The sequence below is a fragment of the Pezoporus occidentalis genome, unplaced genomic scaffold, assembly GCF_034315485.1.
Source record: "Pezoporus occidentalis ecotype Australia unplaced genomic scaffold, CSIRO_AGI_Poc_V1 ctg18, whole genome shotgun sequence".
Classification (NCBI taxonomy): Eukaryota; Metazoa; Chordata; class Aves; order Psittaciformes; family Psittacidae; genus Pezoporus; species Pezoporus occidentalis.
In genome coordinates, this window is record NW_026913640.1 from 10748747 (window position 1) to 10774493 (window position 25747).

A 25747-nucleotide genomic window follows, 5' to 3' on the forward strand; every position below is an offset into this window, starting at 1 on the left:
CATGCATTTTTAATGCAGTTGGAAAACTTCTTTAAACAAAAGATAACATTGCCTTGTGAGAGAATTTGTGTCTTAACACAGAAATAGGCAATCGGCAGTCTGCTTTTCTGTGCCATTTCCTCTTACCTGAAGCTGGATAATCATCTTCGTTTTCTTTCATTTCCTCAGTGAATACAAGAATAGTTTATTCTTTTAAAGAAATTAACTGATCTGTGAATAATCCCATTGATTTAAATTAAAGACTATTGCAGTGTGATTAATAACTGCTAAATTTTACTGTCCTTTTTTGGGGAGTGATTATTCTTCTGGTGGAATACTGTGCAAGACCAGGTTATTTGGGAGAGGTGGCTTATTTTTACTTTTTTTAATGTTGCAAATATATCATATGAACACATAAGAGAAGCTGGGTCCTATATTCTGTACTCCCAGCAAACCAACCAGTGCAGTTTTGAGGGTTAGAATTTTATTTCATAGATTCATCACCTTGATAGTATGATAACATTCAGTATTCTTTAAAGGGCTCTATATACTCAATACTTTATTAAAAGATTATGAAAAATTAGATTCTGGAGGACACTATTTCTAGACAGAAATCTACCAATGTCTGGAATTGGTGCAAAATAACTGAAGACAACACTGTGTATTGCTAGGCCCATAAGCCAGAATAAGCCAGCAAGCCTGCTCCAGTGTGGGCTCCCCTCTCCATGCAGTCACAGGTCCTGCCATGAGCCTGCTCCAGCAGGAGCTCCCCACAGGGTCACAGCCTCCTTCAGGCTCCAGCATAGAGTCCTCCAAGGGCTGCAAGTGGGTATCTGCTCCACTGTGAGCAGCCTGCCTCACCATGATCTGTGCCATGGGCTGTCGGGAGATGAATCTCTGCTCCGGCACCTGGAGCAACTCCTCCCCTCCTTCTTTACAGCAGAGTTGTTGCTCTCACGTATTCTCACTCCTTTGGCTGCAGTCGCTGTTGAACAGCTTTTTTACCCCCCCTTCCTGACTGTTATCCACAGGCGCTACCACCATCCCCATGGGCTCAACCCTGGCCAGCGGTGGGTCCATCTGGGAGCCGGGTGATGTGGGCTTTGCTGTACATAGGGGAGCTTCTAGCAGCTTCTCACAGAAGCCACTACTGAAACCCAGTGCTACCAAAACCTTGCCACACAAACCCAATACAGATGTGGTGTCAGTTTCAAACAGTGTAATGAGGGGGAGGCTCAGCAGCAGCCTGGTGTGTCTGGAAAACTTTTGTTAAAGACCCTTCCTGTCTAATCCATGCTGTGTAACTACTGCCTTTGCAAATACAGCACACAGCTTTGTATTTTGATCAGAAAGCACAGAGGACTGTTACTTGGGTTTAGTCACCTTTGTTGAGATTTGACATGAAATGAGGCTGTGAATGTGGAACAGCAATCAGTGCCCTGCTCTTGGCAGCGGCAAAAGGAGTTTAGTTCCTGAGGGAATTCCTTTCTGATTTTTTCACAACCTTAGACTCAGAAAGATCATCTTATAACGTTTTGGGGTTTGTTTTTTTCTGTGTTTTGTTTTTCCTTGGCTTTGTATATTTACAACAAAATACCCTAGGAACTGTTGAAAAACTTCCAAAGTTAATAGTATAGGGAACTCAGCAGTCATGAATGGGAAGGAAAGTGCTTCTGACTCTTCCAAAAGGAGCAAACAAAGCATGAAATTTTGAAAGGCATCCAGATCTTTTTCCTAAAACTGATTTTTGAAACCAGGATTTTAGGTTTAAAAGCTTTAATACTCAAAGAATCATAGGAGTCAAAATGCTGAAAATTGGGAAGCCATCAAGTGGGAATTCACAGCTCCATATTAGCTGCAGGTCAGTCTTTGCATAAATTGGATGAAGTTGGTCCCGCTCATGTGTGTACAGACAGCATTTCATTAGCTTCACTACGTCTCAGCCTGTCGTGGGTAAGCTGGGCCTGATCCAAAAGCAAGGTAGCTGTGTTAGCATCATGCTGTGCCTGAGCAAATATTGTCTGCTTCTCAGCAGGGTGCTTCAGCCAAGGCAGAGCACTGTGGTAGTGCAGTCCTGTGATTCCTGGGGCAGGGCTGGCTCATGGTCTGCCCACCCACAGCAAGTACAGAGCAGTTGTACAAGCCTCCATTAAGGTATCCAAGGACAGAAATCTGCAGTCTGAGTGGGCAGCTTCCTAAGGCAGCAATACTAATCAGTTTTAGACTGACTACTTCCCATGTCCTTCTTTGCCATAACAGCTGGTCCTCCTGTTTGCATCCACACTCACACTTTCCCCATCTCCCTCCAGGCTTTGTTAGACCATAGGCAGCAATGCTGAGCAGCAAAGATCTTGGAGACCACTTCATATTTCTATCTTCTTGCAACCTGGGTCACTGAAGCAGCTTGTTTTAAAAGTTGTCTTCAATCTGTGCTAGAATGATCAAGACAACAGAGCCCAGGTTTCAAAATACCTCCTTCTACCTTATTCTTCTAATTTCCTTTGTTATCATTTCAAGTAGAAAGTAATTAGTTTCAGTGAAGAAAATGGAAGCTAAACAGGTATTTTAATGCATACAGAAATGTGAATATTCACTACACATGGCTTTTCCCTCTCATACTCTATATATGTTCCGTTTATAATTAAGTTAAAGGCATTTTAATGATTTTTTTTTCTTTTCATTTCTTATAGATTGTAAAATACATACATTGTGGAATTTGGTAAAAATTACAATCTTAACTACTAAACCAGGCCAATGCATTCTTCCCAAATTCAGGTGTTTAACATGGCCTGTAAGAGTCTCCAGCTGAAGACTGTCTTTTAATTGCACATGTCAAATATGGTAGCAAAGAGAAAGTTACGGATGGAAGGTTCGCCTAGTGCTGTAAGGTATTGTGTTGAGCATGCTGAAAGAAATGAAAGCTTTTAAAGAAAAATGCAGGAAATTTAAAAGCCTGGTAAAGTTCCCACTAATACCGGCTGGATATCTTTATAATTACTTCGGTGAGAGGTAGTATGGCTCTTTCTAATTATATCTAACTTAAGAATGATTGGACTGGGAAAAAGAAATTTCTTCTCCTGGTGTTCTGAAAATATATACTACACCAGGAGATCAGGATTGATTAATCTTGGTATCAAATTCTAATGATAGTCTTTTATCAAAGCTGCAAAAGTACTTGATATATGGGGTAATAAAGAGAAAAACAAAGCAAAAATGCCAACAAAAGACTCCACATCTAATCACTTTCCTTGCTGTGGTGCTGGCAGGAATTTTGAGCAGATTTATATACTTAAGATGAGAGTTTGAGCCTGTAAGTCCTAAAGGAGAAAACTGTCTTCAAGCTAGTTAATGCACGAGCTAAGAGATCTTTTAATCACAGGAATGTTGAGATACCTAGGTTGGTAATGAAATGTCACATTTCCTAATAACTGCTGTATATATCTGTTCTGCACAGATCAAAGGGGAAAGCTTCTGCTGCTGCTCTTTGCCTACTGTTCTCATGAATAACCTACTCTCGGTTAACCATTTTGTTACCTTTTGATAAAAGCAATTTCCACAAGGAAACAAACTGACCTGGATCTGAGAAAGCAAAATATTTAAGAATAAGTATCACAGAATGACAGAGTACTTTCTGCTAGCAGGTCATCTTGAGCAGCTGGGACAGATTGTTCAAGCTTTTGCTAGGAGCTGAATATGCTAGTGGAAGGATTAGGTGCAAGATGTATCTGTGCATCTGCACAAATCTTGCAGTGAAAAAAGTAGGAACTAATCCAAAAACTAACACTTCTGTGGAAAATGGGAGTCTTCCGTGTACTGGCACGTTCCTCTGTAATCTTGCTTGGTTGACATTGATGGAAATAAATAAAAATATCCTTAACAATGTCTTTAACAAATGAACAAATTATATTTGTCAATGATACAGTTTTTTCAGGCATGAGATAACTAGAGATTTGATCCATCTGTTTTTAACCAGATAGATAGTCTTGGTGATTTCCCTTGTGTCATGATCCTGAGTGTTAAGTAAGTCGACAATGTTGCAGTGCAAGCTCAGTAGAAAAGCAAAAGTGTGATTTGGTGTGGTTGCACAACATTCAGGAAAAAGGTGCCAAGTTCAGGGTAGTGTCTCTGGGGAAGTTTCAGACCTGGGTATTTTTTTTAGCCCTGTCATGACTGCACACAGATGCACCAAAAAACCCCACCCCCAAAAAAATGGAACAGGATGAGTTTTCAGCTATAAGAAGGACTGAGCCCATCCTTTGGTGTCTTTCAATCAGCTACTACTGTTGTTGCATAACTCAATTGTTTTTTTGTTGTTTTTTTTTTTTCTGTTAAATTATTCAAATTAACAGAAAAATCTCCAATACTGGATTTGAGTGATGTAAACAAAAAGTAAAAATAAAATTACATGGGTTTTTTAAACAACAAAATGTCATAACTTAAAGGCACTCTTAAATTATTCTTACTAATTTAAATATGGCATACCATAAAAAATTTCCATGCAGATGCTTTGACTTTTTGTAAAATTTGGTCTAGTGGAATAAGATAAGCATTACCTTACTTTGGGTTCTGGTCATTGTTCTGTTTTGTAAGATAATTCCCCAAAACCAGGGACACGGTTTCAAAGCAACATTTGAGCAGACAGAGGTACTTAATGACAGTACTTTATTTTCTATTCAGAAGTGGAATTTTCTGCTTGTAGTTTGGCATGGTCAGACCTGTCTCTGTAAAGGCTGTGCCCAGGCTGTGTAGGGACCAACCTGGACATCAGTAAAGCCAGTGGCGAGCCAGAAACTCGCCATTACTTGTGTTGTGCTTACCCCCACAAACACCCATCTAGCTGGCTGCTGGGCTGTGGTACAGACCCTTGAATCTGCTTTTGGGCAGGAGCTGTGGGTTCTTCATTTTCGCTCCAGGAATCAAGAGCTGAAACCATGGTTTCACTTTTCCATAGATTCTTTCTTCCCTGTGCTCCCACCCAAACAAAAGCAAAATGTGTTGCTTTGAGGCTCATAACTTTGTTAGAGGATTTACAGGATTTTCTTTTGACTAAGTACATGGTAACAGTTGTGCACAGAAGAAAGCTAAGGAATAACTGTTATAAATGATATTATAAATGATAATGCATATGAATGTTCCTAAAATATAAGCAGGTGCAGAAAGAGACATGAAAAGTGTTTTTTAAGGGACTATACCTATTAATTTGGGATAATTATTTCAGGTAACTTAATTGCTAACAATTAACAAGCATGATTTTTACCTCTGTGAAGTTGGCAACCTGAATGTGCATTTGTGTCACCTTCCACCTCGCTGTCTTGTCAGGCTAATGGAGATTTAATGCTTGAAGTGGAGAACCAACTTCTCAGAAAGCTTTACTGACTTTCTCAAATGTTACATTCTTGTTTTCTTGTTCCCCATTCCTTTTTAAAACTGGAAATAAAAATGCAATAAAAATAATCGATTTCTTTTTCCCAGGAAAGACTTAAAATAAGCAGTGTTAAACATACATTCTCTGTAAATGTAATGTAATTATCTCCCATTTGTTCATAAACACAGAAAGAATATTAAATATGGAAAGTTTCCCTTACACTTTCATTTGTTGTAATCAAACTGTGGTTTTGATTATATTTTGCATTTTGCTTTGGTTGAAATGAAAATTGGTACAAGTGTGTGGCTTGGGGACCTCCTTTTTGGAGCATGTTTGTTGCTACCACTATTCTGACAGCTCCTGTCACACAGCAGGAACTGGCTTCTGGTTTTCAGGAGTTTTTAAAATAAGGCTCTTGGCTGAATGAAAGTTATGTGACAGAATGGTGAAATATCCCCTAAGCTGGAATGTCCCCGGGATCTGCAGCTTCTCAGAGCTGTCCATTTTAAACTTTTGTCAAGAATACAAATCTCACAGAGAAGTTGCATGAGGCCTCTATAGGTTTTTTTAAACCCTGATGCTGTAAAATTGTAACTCTGTGTTGCTGGAGTAGCTGTACATCTGCATAGGGTATCCTGGCTTTTAATAAAGCAGCAGTGAACTGCATTATCAATACCTAAAAGTTGCCACACTAATATAAATGTGTGTGACCTGAAAGCAGTCTTAAGGGATTAAATAGATTTTGCAGTGAAAGGAAAAACAGACAACCATAGAATATCTTGAGTTGAAAGGGAACCATAAGGAACATTGAGTCCGACTACCTGCTACTCACAGCACTATCCAAAACTAAACCATGTGACTAAGAGCATCGTCCAGACAGTTGTGAGAGCTGGATATCAGTCCCACATCAGTATTGCTGAGACAGGGGCTGACATGGGGTCCTGGGCCATGGGCAGGGTGCAGGGAGCCCTGTGGGGCTGGGCAAGGACAGTCAGGACAATAGTCCCTTCAGGACCCTGACAGATCATTTTTAAGTATATGAAGGTTATTATTAATGGAAAAAAAAATCCAATGTAATCTCAGTGTATTGTTGTTAAAAGAGATTTTGAAATGATCTTGGAAACACCAGTGAGTTTCTTCCTCTTGTTTTAGCAACTATCTTCTGTACCTCCATGCCATGCAGCCTGGCACCAGTATCTCTGCCCATCTGCCATGTTGAGTTAATACACTCCTCTGCTTTGGAGCATCCATGAAGGAGATGACTCAGGCACACATAGGGTAGAGTTACAGCTTTTTGCTACCTTGTGAAGACAGGGGTTCCTTCCAAGAAATCATTTTTCCCATGATTTTTATGCTTCAGAACTTATCTTGGACTTAACAAGGAGCGGTCTGGAGTACCATCTTAAAAGCAATTTCTGTGTCTTGAAGCAACAAAAGAGAAATTATAAATCCTCATCATCTTTTCAGGTGTAACCACCATTTCCTTTTGTTTGTCTAGTTGCTTTGACAGACTGATGTGCAAAGGATGGAGCCCTGTCCTTTGCTTCTTCCCCATGCACATTTACTTACAGATGGCTGCATGCTTTGATTTGGCATGCACACCTATGCTTCATGTGAAGAAGGTCCTACCTAACCTTGTTTTGTTTGCTTTTAATGTGTTGCTTTTAATGTGTTACACTCTTAACTCTTTTGATATCAAAAAATCACTTTGGAGGTCCAAGTTTAAAACCAAAGTATTTTAATGATTCTGGCATTATAATTTTCCCTCTTTCATGTTATAGAATATGAAAATATTCCTGGTGGGTTCCCTGCAATATTCATGCTGACATTCTATGCTCATGAAGTATGTGACATACTGAAAATGTTAAATTTGGTCTCTTTGGTCTGGAGACTATTGCATATTATGTAACACCCCAGGGTTTTCTATAAATAACCAGAAATTTGTAACACTCACTTTGCTACTGTGTGTAATAGTGTTCTTTTGACAATGCATTGAGCTGGAAATCCAAACTTGCAAGCAAATGCTCTGAGTTATACTTTGCAAGAACCTGAGTGCATTCTGAGTTTTGTTGAGCAAATGATGACTTGTTTATTCAGTTGCAGTAGGCATTGATTGAAAATATATTTTTTAATTTTTGTGGAGATGATATATATTTCTCTTAGTTTTTTCAATAAAGCATAGGTGTAATGGAAGCTGCTGTTTTGTTATGATTGTTATAAACCTGTATTTGTACAAAGAAGTGGTGTCTTCCATCGGCTCAATAAATGAGGCTTTTGCCCATGCTTTTCCTTAGACTAGGCAGTGGAGTTGGTATTTGATTCATAAGCTTTTGATCCATACTTAATCCTAGGATGGCTTGCATCCAGAGCATGCAGAGCGATGGATATTGTGTACCTAATGAAGTAGCTGTTGGTGTACAGCACAGTAGGACACTCTTACGTTCTTAAACAGCAGCAATAGAGAATGTCTGTATTCCTTGGTGGGTCTCTGGGGAGAGAGGTTGAAAGAGCTCCTGAGAAGCAGGGCCCCTTCTGTTTGCTCCCTTTTCTTTGCAGTGGGTTTGCAGTGAAAGTAAAATTCTGTGGTAGGTTTTTGTTTTTTTATCCTAGAGCAATTTAGGCTGCACCATCATTTCACAGAAACAAAATCCCATAAATCAGGATGTGTAATTGCTCGTTTCAAAATGTTCTCTTATATCACTGTAGATCAGGAAAACATCCTCTGAAAACAATGGAATTATTTTATTTGGTGAAAATATAATTAAAGAAAGAAGAAAGTAATGAATGTAGCAGCAATGAAATACAACTGGTTTTGGTCTTTCCCTGCTTATAAGAAAGATAGATTATATTATCCGGATTGCATGTGTGCTTATTTTCCATGTGTAAAAGCAGTCGAGCTCTGGGAAATTACTCAGAGGTGTGACTTGCTATGGCAAGCTTCAGGCAAATCTACTGTCCTGTTCCATTTAGTTATACTTTAAGATGCAGAGAAGGATCTAAGAGGCAAGAGTCCAAAGAAATGGATGGAGGTTATGCTGGATCCAAGTTGCAGACCAAAGTCCTCTAGAAACAGTCCAAATAATCTCAAACTTCTTTGGAGAGGGCTTTTCAAAAACTGAGTTGTGCAGTCTTAGCTCTTCTCTTCTATTGTCTCCCTAGGAAATCGGAGGCAACTTTGCTTCTGCTGTCCACTTTCCTGATTTGGCAACTTGAAGAGGCTGTTAGGCCATTTTCTAAAACACTCCTCAGTCATCAAGACTGAGTAGGACATCAGAATCAGTAAAGTAATGTGAAAGGAGTGATAGGGAGCATCGACAATTCCTGTTGAGCAGAGGAAATGATAATAATATTTAGCAGATCAAGCCAAAATGGTACTGAACCTTTGACACTTTCAGAGATTAAGGAGTTACCTAGGAAGAATATAATTGCAAAAAAATAAAAAAAAAGGAAAAAAAAAAAAGGAAGCCTCAAATTTTGTGTTGTAAGGTGGTCAATACTGTTGTTCCTGCTGTGCTGAAAGGCCAGATAAGCACTCAGAGTCGATAATTTGCCTGAAGCAGAGTGGAGGACTCCAGAGTGCCTCTTTAATGCCTTATTCACTCAGTCAGCGCTTCCTGAGAAGAATCGACGCGGGGAGGGTTGGCACAATATATTCACATGGACAGAGATCGCATCAAAGAGTTTAACACCTCAAATTGCCAAAGGCAAAGCAGGAGCACAGAGGGATGCAGAATTTCCTTCTAGTCTCACAGCAGGTTAACAGAAGAAACATGGCTCCAAGCCAGGTGCCATGCCTTGCTGACAAGCAGCATACCCCCCAGGTCAGGCTGACTCAGGGAGGGTGTGTGGTCACACTCCCTCCTCCTGAGCTGACACCCTATTTTCACCTAAAGGTGGAAGAGTGAAGTGGTAATATGAGATACATTTACTTTGCACAGCAGTGAGGTTCTAGGAACAGAAAACAAAAACTGTCTGGGAAAGAGGAACAAACTAAGAAGAGAATTTAGAAATGCCATACCATGTATAACACATTTGGCAATTTGTTCTTCAGAGTTAAAACAATTTCTTATGTGGCCTTTGAAACTGTGAGGCTGCATGCATGAAGAAAGCAGTGCCCTTACGTACTGAAAAAAAGAGTCTTGGAGCATTAAATCTGCCCATTTAGGTAGCTGACCAGCGTTCTGATGGAGATGGTTCTCCCAGAGCGAAGCTGAGGAAATAAGGCTTAGAAATTTATATATTATTATGTGTGCAGGAATATAAATTAAGAATATTGACAATTTTCGTTGCTTTCACTGACTTTCATTTGCTGTGTTCCCAGGCTTACATCTGAAGCTACATCTGTTGAGTTGGTAGTGGAGTGGGGTATAGAGGCAGAGGGGCATGGGATCAGGATAAGCCAACTCCCCACATTGACAGTAGGATCTGCAATGATAGCCTAGTGTCTGAAGTAAAAAAACTCTAATAGAAACAGGAGCTTCCCAGCATCTCTCCCAAAAAAGGAAGGAGCCATGTAGGGGTGGTTCTGAGCTCAGCAGGAACTTCCAGATCTCTGGATGCTTAAATCCCATCATTATTACAGACACCTCTGGATTCTCTGATTAAGGTTTTCTTATTTTGCTTGGAAGGATTATAGATGGAAGGAGGATTAAATGATAAAGTGAATCATTGTGAGAGTGAGAGAATGCCTACATGGTGAAAGAAAGGGTGACTGCAGGAGACCTTTTTATTTCAGTGGATTGTGTGGAATGGAAAAATACAGGTTTAAGGCATTATGGTGCCTAACACTGCTCTTGCATGCACAAAGTTTGTGCGTTGTGCCTGGCTTGACTATGAGATCCTTGGGGTAAGGGCTGTGGGATTTTTAGATCACCTAGCACAGTATTGCTCTGATCTTTGTGCAGTCCTGGAATGAAAACATTAACGATGATTGTTTTTCATGGCAGAGGCTATGCAGGCTGAATTTACAAAGTTTATCTGATTTAATTATCTTCTGCTTAAACAAAACATGTTCATCTTAGTTTTCTGTTTCTTTGTGGGTTTTGTGTGGGTTTTGGTTAGTTTTTTTGTTTGTTTGGGTTTTTTGTTTGTTTGTTGTTTTTTTTTTGTTTGGTTTGGTTTGTTTTTTTTAATACAATACTCAAGTAAGAAATATTCCTTTGCAGGATTTGACAGTTATTTTTGTGTGACTCAAATTAATAGAAATCAGAATGAATGTAGCCCCAACTATCAGATACATCATTACAATTGGTTTTTGACTGATTCAGTCTGATAATTTTGTGCTTGGTTACCATCATGGAGCAAAAGAGAACAGGCCACGGCCTCAGTGGTATGAACCACTGAACAGCTCTCAAGCCATTTAACAGGCAAATGGAGGATCTATAAACCAGTATGATGAACCACCTGCTACTCCTTTCCTACTGTTCTTTCTTCTATTCTGCAGATACAAATTACATGAATCTGTGTCACCAAGAAGTCTGCAGACTCTAACAGAATGTCAGCCTTCAACCCTGCTGCATGTATGAGAAAGCAAATAGGAAACAGGAGAACTGATAAACTTTTTCTATTCCATTCACACTAACCTGAAAGATAATCCAGTTCCAACCCCTTTGCCATGGGCAGAGACGCCTTCGACTAGACCAGGTTGCCAAGCCCCGTCCAGCCTGGCCTTGAGCACTGTCAGGGATGGGGCAGCCACAGCTTCTCTGGGCAACCTGTTCCAGTGTCTCATCACTTTCACAGAGGAAGTAAAGAGCCTCTTCCTAATCTTTAATCTAAATCTACACTCTGTCCTATCCTATTTGGCCACATTTAAATTAGCAGTTGTTTCGTTGAAAAAAGAATGGAAGCTATATCACCATTTCACTAACCTGTGGTTGTAGTTATAATTTACCTTTAATTTTGTGATTTTCATAATTTATAGCTAAGTTAAAGAGAATGAGCTACTCTGGAATTTGCTTTTAAGGCTAGTTACAGTCCAGGGGCAAATTTTAGAAACATTATTTAGACACCATTCTGAGAATTACATGTTACTGTGATTACTTCTTTATTTTACTGGGTTGAAATAGAATCCAACATCTGATTTGAGAATACTTTTGTATCAGTATAGGCTGTTTTCTGACACCTTGGTGAGTAGACTCTGTGAGTCTCATTGCTTGAACATGTGAGTGTAAGAGGCTTCTGTATAAAAGGCTACTATTTTAGCTGAAGACGAAGGATGGGAAAAGTGGAATGGTGATACACTTCTAAGATTTTTTCTTTTCTAATCTCTGTTTTTGATTTTCAGGTGATGGAAATTAAAGGACAAATGATTCATGTGCCAGAATCAAATTCAGTTTTGTTTCTGGGTTCCCCCTGTGTGGACAAGCTGGATGAACTGATGGGCCGAGGCCTCCATCTTTCGGACATACCTATCCATGATGCTACTCGTGATGTCATATTGGTTGGGGAGCAAGCAAAGGCCCAGGATGGCTTGAAAAAACGAATGGATAAGCTGAAGGCAACACTAGAATGCACACATCAAGCCCTGGAAGAGGAGAAGAAGAAAACCGTAGATCTCCTAATTTCTATTTTTCCTGAAGAAGTGGCTCAGCAGCTGTGGCAGGGGCAGCAGGTTCAGGCCAGGAAGTTTGATGATGTTACCATGCTCTTCTCGGACATTGTTGGCTTCACAGCCATCTGTGCGCAGTGCACGCCCATGCAGGTCATCAGCATGCTGAACGAACTCTACACACGGTTTGACCATCAGTGTGGATTCCTGGACATCTACAAGGTAACAGCTCAAGTCTTAAGTTAGCAAAATCTAACTGAAACTAAAGGGGGAAAATAAAAACCCCAGTAGCCATCTTTCTAAGTCACATACCTTCTCTGTAAAACCATGAAGGCAATATTTTTGCTTTGTATGGAAAAAATAAATCTGAAATCACATAATGAAAATCAAACACTTTGATGCTGAGCTGTCATCATGGTTCCTCCATATATACCTCATATTCCTATTTTCCTATAGGCATTCCTTCTGTATTATAGCCTAGTTTCCTTTAGGTGACACATCAGCCACAATGTCCTAAGGATGATGAAGTGCACAGTGATTATCCTAGCCCAAGCTGCAGCTCCTGGCTGGTGCTCAAATGCATTCCATTTCAGCTGAAAGTTGAATGGTTTAGTGTTTAGGTAGGTATCTTTTATCTGAAAGAATTCAAATTTTCTATAAAAAACAAAGCATTCACTAAAAAGAAATTGTTATGAGATTTAAATTTACACTGAAAAATTGAAGATGACAACTAGTGTCCATTCATAGTAAATGGAACGAGTGGGACATGGCACTGGAGTGCCATGCTCCTTTACTACCCTCAGAAAAGGAGATGTTGCAAGGGTTGGTTCTGTTAGCAACCTCATCACCTTCCCTTCTCTTCGATGGACTTGGTGTCCATTATGTGTTTGAGAGAAAAGAGTGGGCAGGTAGAATTTAATAAGTGCAGTTAAGATATTATCTGTATAATTATCCTGTGAAGTCTACAGAGAATATATTTTGTATATGGAATACCTTTATTTTTGTATATAATAGCAAAGCAAATTTCCTTTTATAACTGAATACACCAAAGGAAAAAAATGTAGCTGTAAAATTATATATTGACTTCATTTTGTGTCTGATGCTTCCAAACTAAATCACCAGTTTTCAAGACGTTTCAAGTAGTATTTCTTGATAGGCTATAGAGAAAAGGTTTATCTTTCAATTTTAGCCTGTACAACACTTCAAAAAGCACCCAAAAATATTGATTACCCGCTTAAAAAACAACTGTAACTGTAAAGTTTCAACACATACCACAGGTAGAACTGACCATGGTGTAGATATATGTTGGTAGGACAGTAGAGCAAAGTAAAAGATCGAGCTGTATATAAGTTTTATGCTCCTGGGCTAGTGGTTTGTTTTACTAATGTTCAGAAGCAAAAGGCCATGTTGGGAGAGGACTGCAATGGAAGGTACTAACCCTTGTTTGAAAATTTTATCAGTGATATAGTCAGAAAAGATTGGAAGTTTGATCGCAGTTTGTATTGATGTGATGTTGCTTCACTTGATCTCAATCCAGCTGTGAGAATAGGACTTGAGGAAATTCTGACCCACGGTCAAGAGTGATATCTGGTGACCCTGTTTCACATGCTGTATCCAGTACATGGGTGTAGTTAGTATTTTCCCAGATGAATAATTTTAGTCATCTTTTTTGAGGCATTCAGGACATTCTTTGTTGAAAACCGTGGTTGCATGGGAATAGGAAATAAAGTATGTAAAACTCTATGACCTGTTTGGAACAAAGGTTGGTTGAGTCCTGTGAGAACACTAAGAAGGAATGTTTATACATAGGTCAGGAATATTATACCATTCAGGCTGTGGCCTTCTGCCTTTCACCTAGCTTTGTGCTGCTTTAGATGATAGAAAGATGTTAACTGTATTGAAGTACTATCCTGACCTGTGAAATAAGATAATGGCTGCTGAGATGGGTGGTGTAAGATTTATGCATTCAGAAAAGGAATAAATACTCCAAAAAGTTAAGACCCCCATGTAATTCTATGAGCAGAGGAATAAACAAAACCTAATTTTGTATGGAAGGATTTCTTACACCTCTAACACCTTTTCTCCACTGTTACTACCTTAATATAGCCAGTTATTTTCCAGATCCTTTTATCCTGGGTTTTCCTCCATCTCCCTACTCCCCCATGTCCCCTCGGCCTCCCTACACATCCCCTGCTTCCCTCCACAGCCCACTCATGAGCAAGGCAGTGTGCACTCTGGCTATTTTGGAGCTTATGTGTCTTTTTTCCTCTCCCCAGATCTTTTTTTCATATTTTTTTTTTTTTAGGCAGAAGTCTAAAAAAGCTGCTGTGGGGTTGAGTGAAAATGACTCAGTTGAACATTACAGAAAGACAAAACTCAGGCAATGAACCCTTTTTCTTTTCCTTAGAGAATCAGACTTAAAATAAAATGACAATTCTTTTGAAAAAAGCATTTGCACTCTTAAAACAAAAATAGCTTGTGTGTTTATATCTTTTTCATTTGTTTCATATGGTATTCTGGAAGGTAAGTGTATTGCTAGGAATGATCACCACCACCACCACCACAACTGTAATTTTAGAAGTTATTGTCAGGCAGTGAATTTTAGATATATAATCACCAGGATTTGTACCCACAGCCTGCCTCTAAGATATACTCCTGTAACCAGGCTACAGAAATTCCTCATGTATACACATCAAAACAGATTAGTTTTCAAATTCTCTTGGTTTTAAGCAACACAGCAAGGATAATTTGTAAAGATTATTTGGCAAGTACTTCTGAATACAAAATTCACCATTTTGTAAACAGAAAATTAAGCAAAATTCATTAAATAAATTCCATGCTGTAAATTTTTCACCCAGCTTTACTGTTAACAGCATTTTGAATTCAGAACCTCAGTGCTTCTAATCTTGGACTCAGACAATAGATGTATTTTTAATTGTCTCTTACTATTCATTCAGGGCTGTTTACAGAGAAGTATGGCACAGAAAGAAGAACAAAGATCCTTGCATTTAACAAGTCAGACATAGAGGGCAAACATAATGAGCTGTTGGATACAGAATAAGAAATTCTTGGAGGGTTGAAGGGGAATGAATTAGACTTTGAAAATTCTTGGAAAGGAAAGTAAGTAGGTATAACTGATGAGGTAGAGAAAGGATGACCAACAGATGAATGCATAGGTAAGCAAGATACATGGAGATAATGGGCTCAGAAAAGGAACTTCATGGCAGCATTTTGAATGGATATCAAAGATGACACATCACATTTGTCTAGGCTGAGGTAGAACATTGCCATAAATGATATGCATGATGATATGAGCCTGGTGACAGTGAGAGCAATTTGGAAGAATCTGTGTTTTGGAAAATGAAACTTTGGAAAAAATTTGCTTACATATAGCCTTAATGAAAGATCAAGAGAGAAATCTTGGGGTAATCACAGCAGGGAGAGGATGTGAGAGAAATGAGACCTGGCAGTGCATTTGGAAACTGGTGCTGCTGACTGAGTTAATTATATTTGGCTTTGAATTGGGGAATGGGAGAAAAGATGCTGTTTGCAGGGAGTGCAAATCAAAGTAATGCAGGGGACATGCTTGGTAAGCTAGTGTCTGCGGACATGCAAATAGGAACATGGATTCCAGAAGCAGAAGTAATGGGAGAGAGAGGTCAGTAAATTTTGAAAGCAATTGTTTTGCATAAAATTAATACTGTTTGGCCAGATTATTTTTCTTTGTTTGGACCTGTTTTTCTGTGTATGTGAGTTCCTGTTTGTGAGCCAAGTGCTGCAAAACGATGCTTCAGCTAAAGCATCTCTTTATCAAATAAGCTATTTAGATATGATGCAGCCATGGCTGCTGGTACTTAAAACTTAACCACACGGATTGAAATCCTCCCTGCATAAGATTCCTCAGCTTCTGTTTCTCCTTCCAAGTAATATGCCTTTGACATAGAAACATTTAAAGTATTTTTTCTTATTGAATCCTTTTGCCTGTGTAGGCCTGCTTTGTTTCCCCCTTACTTTCCTTTCTGAAACAACCCAGTTTCCCTCCATCACCCTTTCACTACTGCATGGAGTAAAGGCAGCATGTACTTTTTTTGGCAGCTGTTCTTTTAACCATACATGCACTAGCTGGGTGACTGTTTATGCTGACTGGTTAACGTCAAGCCAAATAGGGCAGAACCAGGCTCCCTTGTGTAGGTGTTAGTTTCTTTGTCCTTTCTCTGGACAGAGCAGCATTTGTCCTTGAAGACATTTGCACATTTTCTCATAACAGTAAACTTCACTTTCTGTGAAGTGCTGAGTTCCACTTTCCATGTCTAAGCAGATAGTCCTAAATGAACTGTCAAAATGTCTTTGCCATACATCTTTGTTGTCAAAATTTTAATTGGAAGTTTATTGAATATTTACTGAATAAGACAACGTAATTCTGCAGGTTAATTTTATGGTTATAATTGACAAACTTGTTACATGAATTTCTTCTTTCTTTTGTTTTCATTATATCGCTAAATTGATACTCCCTGAGTGGTGCCACACACAAGCTTTGAGGTCCTTTACCAGCTTCCTTGGAGTTCTCTTTGGTTATTATTGCTGGCAACATTATTTCACTTACTTTACACTGAATGATATTTTATTTTTCCTGAATGATACAGCTAGCCTGTCAGATCTTCTTTTTCTGATTTTATATACCTAACTCTGGCTATTTTTTTTTTTTTTGCTTGCTTTAGAAACCTGAGACTAAAAAAAGGTGGGAAGTCTGGACTGCTCTGCAATCACTGGAGACTGATACTCACCAGTTCTGAAAAACACTGTTTATACTGAGCTTGTGGTATAATGTTTTCAGGAACCTGATTTTAAATTCACATTTTCTAAAAATACTACTTACATTTTTACACTGGTAGTTGAGGTTTCAGAAATCAGTATAATTCTACAGAAAATACCAGTACTTTCTCAGTGCTATGACTATCCCTCCTTGAGAACTGATATTTGTACATATTCATATATATGTTCTTTAGCTTACTATCAGTGATATAATGACTAAAGATTACTGCAATTAGAGGAGTCATGAGCTTCAGGCTATTCTGAGTGTTTTCAGGCTGTATGTTTTATCAGTTAAAAAACACAGTCTTCAAGTTTTCATGTAAAATCTATTACCATGATTTTTATCTTCTTTCCATCACTTTTGAAGTTTTAACCTTTTAAGCTCAGTGCAGCTACATAAACATTTTGAGAAGCTTTCAAATTCTTTTAGCTTCAGCTTAGGCATCTGTAAGATTATTATGAAGGTCATTATGAAATGCAATTAAAATATGTAAACAATTCTGGTACTCTTATATGAGCAATACAATGCACATAAAATACCATAATATACCTGATTTAAGATGAACAGGTGTTTTAGGAACTACTAGTGCACTAGGTGTTGTTTCTTCCTGTTAAAGTCAGTGGGTTTTGAATGTGTAATAGAACAAAATGGGTAATAGATGCTTGCTTTCTCCCAGGTGCCACCAGCCTGGTAGAACTGGCCTTCAGCATGTTGTTCTTTTGAAGCCCCACCATACAGGGCTCCTGAACCTTCCTCCTTTTCTTGCTCTGAGCAGGCTATAATACTGACTTTCTCCTTAACCTCTCTGGCTGTGTGTGTTCTTGCTGGCATGCAGGTGCGTTGCACTGCAGTATGAAGTCAGGGGAAAGCTGGGGCACCTATCTTTTTGGGGAACTCAGAAGTATTTTCGGGTTAAGTTAAAAGAATAAAGCCCAGCCAAACAAACAAAACCCACAAAAGATTCCTTGGATTTTCCCTGCAGATCTGCTGTATCACCACCCAAGAGCTCCAGGATATTTTAAGACTTCCCATTACTTTAAGAACTCATTGTTCTGTAGCCTTGTGGAGGATTTACACTTTTTGTCTTTAGTGAGATGTGCAAATGAAGCCAACAGACACGCAGGGTCCAGAAGAGTTATTCTTTTCTTTATAAGCATACAGACCTGCACAAAGCACTAAAACATCTGTGCGTGTTCCCCTGCTTTAGGCAATTCATCACTCAAGAATCCTCTAAAGAGTATAGGACTTCTGCTTCTGTATATAATTTCTTCCTCAAGAATACCATGCTTGTATCTATTTCTTTCTCTCTTTCTCTTTTGTCTCTCTCCTTCCACTTTTCTCTTACCTGAAGAGCACACATTTGTTTAAAGTATCTCTCTCCATTTCCCTCAATCTTCCTGGGAAGCCTAGAGCCAATAACCAACTTGCAGGTCCTGGGAGTGCTTTCCAAGTCCTCAGTTGTGTGTGAATGAACCTTGGCTGTATCTTGACTTTGTATTTGAACAGGACCATGAAGGGGATCCTCCTCTGGGGCTTCCCGCTGCATATTGAGGAGCAAGCCCAGACATAGCAGCTGGATGGGAACAATGGCTAAGAGCATGCCCTGTTGCAGTACACTGTCTCCCCCATGCTATGTTTTATAAAACCTACCATTAATACTTAAATCCTTTGTTTTCTTGGGTCAAGTTTTGTACGTTCTAAATTTTAGTATCCGTAAGTGACTGGAGAAAGTTGATCTTACTTTCCATCAGCCTAAGCTATTTCCATCTAAACAGTCCAGTACTGTGTCAGATCTAGCACAACTGTGGCAGCATATGGCTTTCCTTCATATACCTGAGCATGCCCAGATGCAGCATTTTTTTTCATTCATTCAAATAGCATTCATGACTGCACCTTAATTTCTTATGTGATATAAATAAATGCGGAGGATACTTAGGTAAGTTAAGAGAAAATAGCCAATGTATGAATTTCAAGACAGATATATTAAAACTTATGGAAGACATTGTTCAGTAGTTCTTTTAATAGCAGGTATACCTATATCAAATTAAGACCAATCTTACACCTGGAGAAGGGCAGTCACATTAAACTGAAACATGTATCTTAAGTTATGCATATTTGTTTTAATATTTGCTTATTTTGTTAAACAGCTCTTTGCTTGGCTTTGCAACTACCTCACACAAGGAAGAATGCCAGTCAGGACATTTTCTGTTCATCAGCCACATTTGGTGTGATTTTTCCAATTTCATACTTCCTTACAGCACAGAGAAATCATTTATGCACCATGACTTTTGTATTCCGTGACTAGAAACAAACCTGATGTTGACATCATGTGAACTGTAAGTCTCATAAGATGTCTCTATTTGAACTAGTAAAAACCTCTTTTAAAATACTAGATAATAATTCTATGCAGCAAGTACCATTTGTCTCTTTTCGTTTCATAAAGGAAAAATCATTGATATTATTACGGCATACATGAAAGGGTTCCTCCATATACTGGATACTCAAAGGTTTGTGCTTAAGACTAAGTAGGTGCTACAGAAAGAGTTTGAATACAGGTCTTCCTGCAAAATCCTGAATTTGCCAGCATATAGCATCATTAAACTCACTAAAAATAAAATGCCCTGAGGCCTAGTGAGAGCAATTGCTGTATAATTAGGCTCATGGGAAAGGGACTGAGGTTTATAGTAAGACATTCCTTCTGAAAAAATAGTTTTACCAGATAAACAGATTTCTGAACTTCATAGGTGGACACTCGGAATCCATTCCTGCTCAAATGGGAGGGATTTTCCATACACTGGACTATTTCCAAAAGCAGAATGCAGTGTCATAAAAGCATTGCAGAGTTACCTTGAAACTCAGGCTTATGATTTCACTGCTTAGGAATTAATTTTGAAAACCTGAGACACAGAAACTAAGAGAATCAAATAGTGAGGTAGAAATGGAAGGAGATTTTTTGATCCATTTGAAGATAATCTTATTCTCAAATTATATCTGGAAAACTTTTAAAACTTTAAAAAACAGGAGGTTTTTTAAGGTATCCCAGAGATTTTTGGAATCTGTAATTAATATTGTATCCAAGTAGAATTAATTTCAGCAAAAAGTGTAAGTAATTTAATCTGACAGACGTTGTTAAGCTTTAAAGTGTTGCACAATTCAACTATTTCAAAGCTTTTCTGCCAAATCTCTTCAGTAGAAAAACACACAGAATACTTCAAAATGCAAACAGAAGTAAGCTTCAATTTCTATTCATACAACATAACCTTCCCCCCCCAAAAAAAAACCCACAACACCCAGATGTTTATTAATTTGAAAAAAGTCAGTATTCCCTGTTTGTTACATAGACAGATGTAGATCTGTAAGTTACCTCAGGATCAAGTATACTTAGGCTGTGCTCAGAGGAGGCTTTTCTGAACTGTACCTACTGCCTCCAGAGAAAGGACACACACACCTCATCTCTCAGTGGAATAACTTACCTAGTTTCTATCCAGTATGTTTCTTTGACATTTCTCTCCTTAGAATGTGTGTTTTAGGTTATGTGACTTGTTCAATTCTTTCTAACATAGGCTGCCCAAAATAGTTCACGTTTGCCCTCCCTCCTCTTAGTGAGTAATAACATCCCTGACCTGCGTGCCAAAATATGCATGCCAAGATACAGGATTTTTTGAGCTAAGCAGAATCCTGCTGTTGTGCTGACAAACAGTATCTTAGCACTAACAGTTAACACACTCGTTCAATCTTTTCTTTTTTTGCATGGGGTTACTTAATGTGAGCAGGAACATGCACTCTGTAGTGCACTTCGGAAATCACAGGGTCTGCCGTGCATAAGAAGGTAACAGCTCACTTGGACTCTTCTGACAGTTTCACAAACTAAGTTTTCTCAGTCTGTGGCTTCCAGTTCCTGGTGCATTCCCATCCTGAATCCTGGCTTCATTCTGGGATGAGACTTAAGAAACCACCTCCTTAAATACTCTTATGCTCCATGGAAAGGAAACCTAGGTGTATAAGAAGCTAAGATACGCTTTCTAAGTCCAGGTTGACCAGTATGGATGGCACTTGCTCCAAGAGACAGCTAGGGACATAGCCTGACTTTGTTGCTTAAGAAACTATTCCCAGCTCTTCAAAGCAAAATTAATAAGCTAGAAGTCATTGATTTTCTTGTTAATGTAATCATAAGAATCACTTAAACTTCATATTCTCCAATAAATGATGTTCTGAGCCTGGATTAATCTCTAAGAGTGGAAAGGAAACTGTCATATGGAGTGTAGAAAGGCTCATCTGTCCATCTAAAAATCAGTTTTCCAGAAGGACTGCTTGATTTCCCAAAACTTGCACTGTCCTACTTCTAAAATTTACCTGCCTCAGTGAACTTCCATATTCAGTCTGCCTTATGTCTCTTCACATGGTCTTGTTCATTCTTTCTCTCCTGCTGTTCTGGGACAGAAGTGAAACAATGCTATTTATAACATAGAAGTAGTCATCTATAGACTATTCTCAAAGTCAGCAGAGGTAAGTATGGTTTTATAGGGTAAGTGTGAATCATTTTTAGTCTGAGATTCTTTTCCTGAAGGAGATGCTTAGCATAGGTCAGATGACTGCTACAGTTCATTTAATTTCATGGATTATGGAAAGAATTGAGAGTGAATAATCCATACTCAGATTACTATATTAGAGATATCTCTGGTTAGGTGAGCTGAAACTCACCCATGTAGTCTACATCTTATTAACTTTCAGCCTATACAGAAAGGCTGAAAGTTATTAGAAGAAATATTTCTTCTTTCCTGCTTGTGCCATCTAGTTCTTGCATGCTTTAGTTTTAGTTATTTAATCACATTACATAGTTTTATGTCATGTTATGTTTTTTAATGCAGAGTGCATTTTGACTGAGTAAAATAAAGTTTCATTGCATTTTAATTTCTGTCATATAATCAGCATCAACACAAGTTATTTCTTTCCTAATTTCATTGCTTTTTGTTATAATGGGAACTAGAATAACTCCCATCACCACAGAACAGGAGTATTGTGCTGTCTCTCAGTAGGGTTCCTTAGAATACTTTACTGATTAATTCAAATCTTGACTTTCCATGACTTTTGCAAATGGATATGATGATTGTGGTCCAAAAAACTATGTATTACTCTCTTCCATTGAAACAATCAATAACATGTAGGATTGACTGTTAAAATGCAATGGAGTATTCAAGGGTCCTTAACATTACTGCTGATTCTATTCACTTTTAGCTAATAAGAGAAATATTAACAGCATTTCATCAACCATGGAAACTGAGGTGGTAATTTTACTGATGATCACTGGAGAACAATAAAGAAAGGCTGACATTCTGGCAGATACTAATCTGCTGGATGATCACCAGGGAAACTGTTGCAGCCCCAAACAATGCAACTCTGTGACTCAACTGAGCAGTAAAGTTATCTATAATAAAATACAGAGAAAAAAAGATATCAGTATAGCTAATAGGTATATTGGGAGACAGAGTGTAACAAATAGTTAAAGCTTGGATTATAGCAGAAACTGCTGTAGCTAGTGCATTATAATGGTCTGCGTTTGACAGTATTGAGCACAGATACTTGAAGAAGGACAAAAAGCCCCATGAGCTACTTATGAAATGTCAGATACATGTAGCAGACTTTGTTCTAGCATTGTCATTTTGAGATTTATGCCCTTAAAATACAAAGATTATGTTCTTTATCACTGTATTTGCTGAAGCATCTATTTAAATCCTCGCTGTCTGCAGAAATGTTTGATTATTCTTTAAAAACTTGGAAAGTTCTTTTTATCTGAGACCTTATGGTCAGTAAGTTTCACAGGCTTCCCTCTTTCCTAACCCATAAGGATTATGGATTAAGAGCCCACCTTGTCATCTCAAAGACCTCCCACAGTCACTGGAGCTGCTATTAGGTTCCCCTGAAACCGTCTCTTGCTTGTCCAGAGGCTGAGCAAGCCCAGCTCCCCCAGCCTCTTGTCACAGAGCACGTGCTTCAGCTCCCACCATCTTTATGGCCCTCCCCAGAGCCGAATCCAGTTTATCGATCTCTGTCTTGTACTGAGGGGCCTTAAACCGGGTGAAGTATCTAGGTGTCATCTAATGAATGCATCCAATGGATGAATAACCACTTTCCCCAATCTCTGTTCATACAGCCCAGGCTATCATTGGCCATCTTTGCTCCGAGGATGTGCTGCTGGCCCAAGTGCCCACCAGAACCCCCAGGGTCTTTCCCACAGAGCTTCTCCTCAGAAGTTGGCCCCAGGCTGTATCAGTTCCAGGGAGATTCCTTCCCAGGGGGAAGACTTTGCACATACCTCTGTTGAATTTCTTAGGTTTCCTGTTGGCCAACTTATCCAGCCTATTTATGTCCCTTAGGATGGCAAACAGACTGTCCCACCCAGTGTGGTATCAACTGCGGGCTTGATCAAAGTGCAAATAATGTTATTATCAGGAAAAGAATCATAGATTTTGTTAGAAAAGAGAGACATACTTACTCAGTTGAATTCTAGATAGTTTTCTTGCATACTGTTATTTTGAAAGGTGCTAACCAATCGGTACAGATTGCATGCACCTAGAACAGTGTCTTTTATTTGTGGAGGAAAGAGGAAACATGCATTGGCAACAGGTGAAAGAAGAGGCAGGTATTTTAAGGTGGAGAATTATGTTCTTTGTGGGAAAAAAACCCACATCCAAACCAGAAAAATAGTTTTCTCAGTGGGAAAAGTTAAGTAAGGAAGGAGACCACTGAAGTGTGATAGCTAAGCTCTTTTCCCTACTGCTTATTTCTATTTTTTTTATCAGTCTCAAGCTTTTTAAGAGGAAACTCGTATCACTGCAACTGCTGTTTGTTATTATTTCAGTTCTATAAAATTAAATTTTATAGACTATCTCCCAGCACTAGCAGAGTTTCAGGCTATTGGCAGATTCCTCAGAAGTGATAAGAAGCAGTCTAGTAATAAGCTTCTCTTCAGCTAAATATAGCTTATACACTTCGTATAGTGTGGCTGTAAACAGGGTATGGAGCATAAAGAAACAGTTTAATACTCCAAGTTTTCCTGCCAACTTCAAATTATAATGATTATGAACCAGTACTTACTTCAGCAGAAATAAATGTTTCTGGTGATTATAATAACAGAAACATTTGAGACCACAAGCAGGATTTGATGCATGTCAAAAATCAACTGAATTTGAAGAAATATCTGTTGCTCTATAAAAGAAGGATAAGGAATCAAGACATGGCTGAAGAATAGCTGAGTTTAGTTATTCTATGTGAAGTCTGTATGTGTGATATAGGTAATCTATACATGCTAACAGAATAAACCAAATAAACTTTGGACAGCATAATGTCTTTCTTCGTGCATGTACCACTGAAAGGTTTTCTTTTCTAAAGGAAAAGCATCCTTGAGCTAAGGATGGTTATGCAATACTTATGTATTTACTTTTCAAAGTAATCCTGCATTCACTTGTATAACATCAAGGTACACAGGACTGTCCTGTAGTTCTTTATCCAGAATTGCACTGTAATTTTTTTTTTCCAGTGCCTTGTGAGGAAAAAAACAAAGAAAAATCTGGTCTTTATATATACATATATATATATATATATATGTATATAATCTATCTATATATATCTCAGGCAGGTGCTGAATGATGACTGTCCCTTGAATGGATTTGGCTTGAGAAGGGCTCCATCAGCAGTTAATTTTATCTCAATGGGACAGCCAACTCAAACTAAAATCACTAGTGCAACCTGTATTAAGGGCTCTTATTTATGTATGACAATATTCTAATGGTATTTATTTCTATAGTGAAGACAATACAATTTTTTATTTCCAATTTATTTATTTTACAAAAAAACATTTAACAGTCCATAAAGACAGTGGCATAGAATATTTTAGGGTGAATAGCTACTAAATATTATAATCCTTAGGAGTAAGGTAATAAACACCTATGCACTGCCATGAGAATTTTGGAGTTTTGATCATAAGCAAAGAAGCCTTCTTGAGATGAATATAATTTAACCCATTAAAAAGGAATAAACCATAAAATAAACACATTTATGGCTCTTATGTGGAAAAAAAAAGAAAAAGAAAGTAATAATAATGAGTATTCCACTGTAACAGTTATAACACAAATTATGTATCAGGCTTTTACAGCAAACCTGCTGAAAGAGACAGGGCTAAAACTAGAGCCAGTTCTCCCTCCAGGTACTTCTTTCAGTGGATGTTATGTTCCTTATTGCAGTAGGAATTTGAGGTTAGAAATGCCACAAGAGTGACCCCCATGGTTACATTTTTTCATGTTTATTTCCAAGTTGTGCTTTGAAAAAGTTGCTAGCAAGATTCCTGAGACCTCTAGGATTCCTGAATTTTTTCGACAAAAATCTTTAAATTTGCCATTGCAGGTTTCACTTACAAAACGGTGTTTCCCCATGTGCGTGCAGTCCTGAGAAATGAAGTGTGACACTTCAGTTCCTTCATTACTTCTAGAGGTTCATATACATAATGATTGGTGTATATTCATGCATTCACAAGGAAGAGTAAAGAAGCAGTGATGTTATTTTGATACACCACATTTTCTCTTCTAAACTGTCACTGAGTCAACACCCTGACTTTGTACCCGGAGAACATCATTGAGCTACAACTTCCTGTTTCTCAGTGAAGTAACAGCACAGCACAAAGTTTAGCTACTGGTAATTAGAAGAGACCTGTTGGAGCTGCCCAGGGAAAAGTTTATTAACCTCTGTTCTCTAGACACGTTGGAAATGGAGAAATTGCATTCTGACTACCAGATTCATCTGAAAACCATATTCCACCTAAAATTGGTAGAAAATAAGAATGTGTCTATAATACAATAACTTTAGATTTAAAATTCTATAATAAGTACTGTTCATGTCTAAAAGAGACATATAGTATCAACCAACAGAAGTTGGGTATGTAGAAAATGACTTCTCAAAAGTAGAAGATATTTTTGCTTGCGTCCTGCTGCAAGTCTTAAGCATTGTCACTTTACAGTATTCAGCAGCATCAGGATGTCTACCAAGA

General features: G+C 38.4%; 1 protein-coding gene and 1 long non-coding RNA gene across 2 annotated transcripts in view; one reads left to right on the top strand and one right to left on the bottom strand.

Moving 5' to 3' along the window:
• Positions 1–25747, bottom strand: part of LOC134161970 (uncharacterized) — a 182197-nt gene that overhangs the window by 73898 nt on the left and 82552 nt on the right. The gene's annotated exons all lie outside the window — the stretch shown is intronic.
• Positions 1–25747, top strand: part of GUCY1A2 (guanylate cyclase 1 soluble subunit alpha 2) — a 147070-nt gene that overhangs the window by 70391 nt on the left and 50932 nt on the right. Inside the window, exon 5 of the mRNA XM_062615353.1 lies at positions 11631–12116. Coding sequence (XP_062471337.1) covers positions 11631–12116 — 486 coding nt within the window. The remainder of the gene's footprint in view (positions 1–11630; positions 12117–25747) is intronic.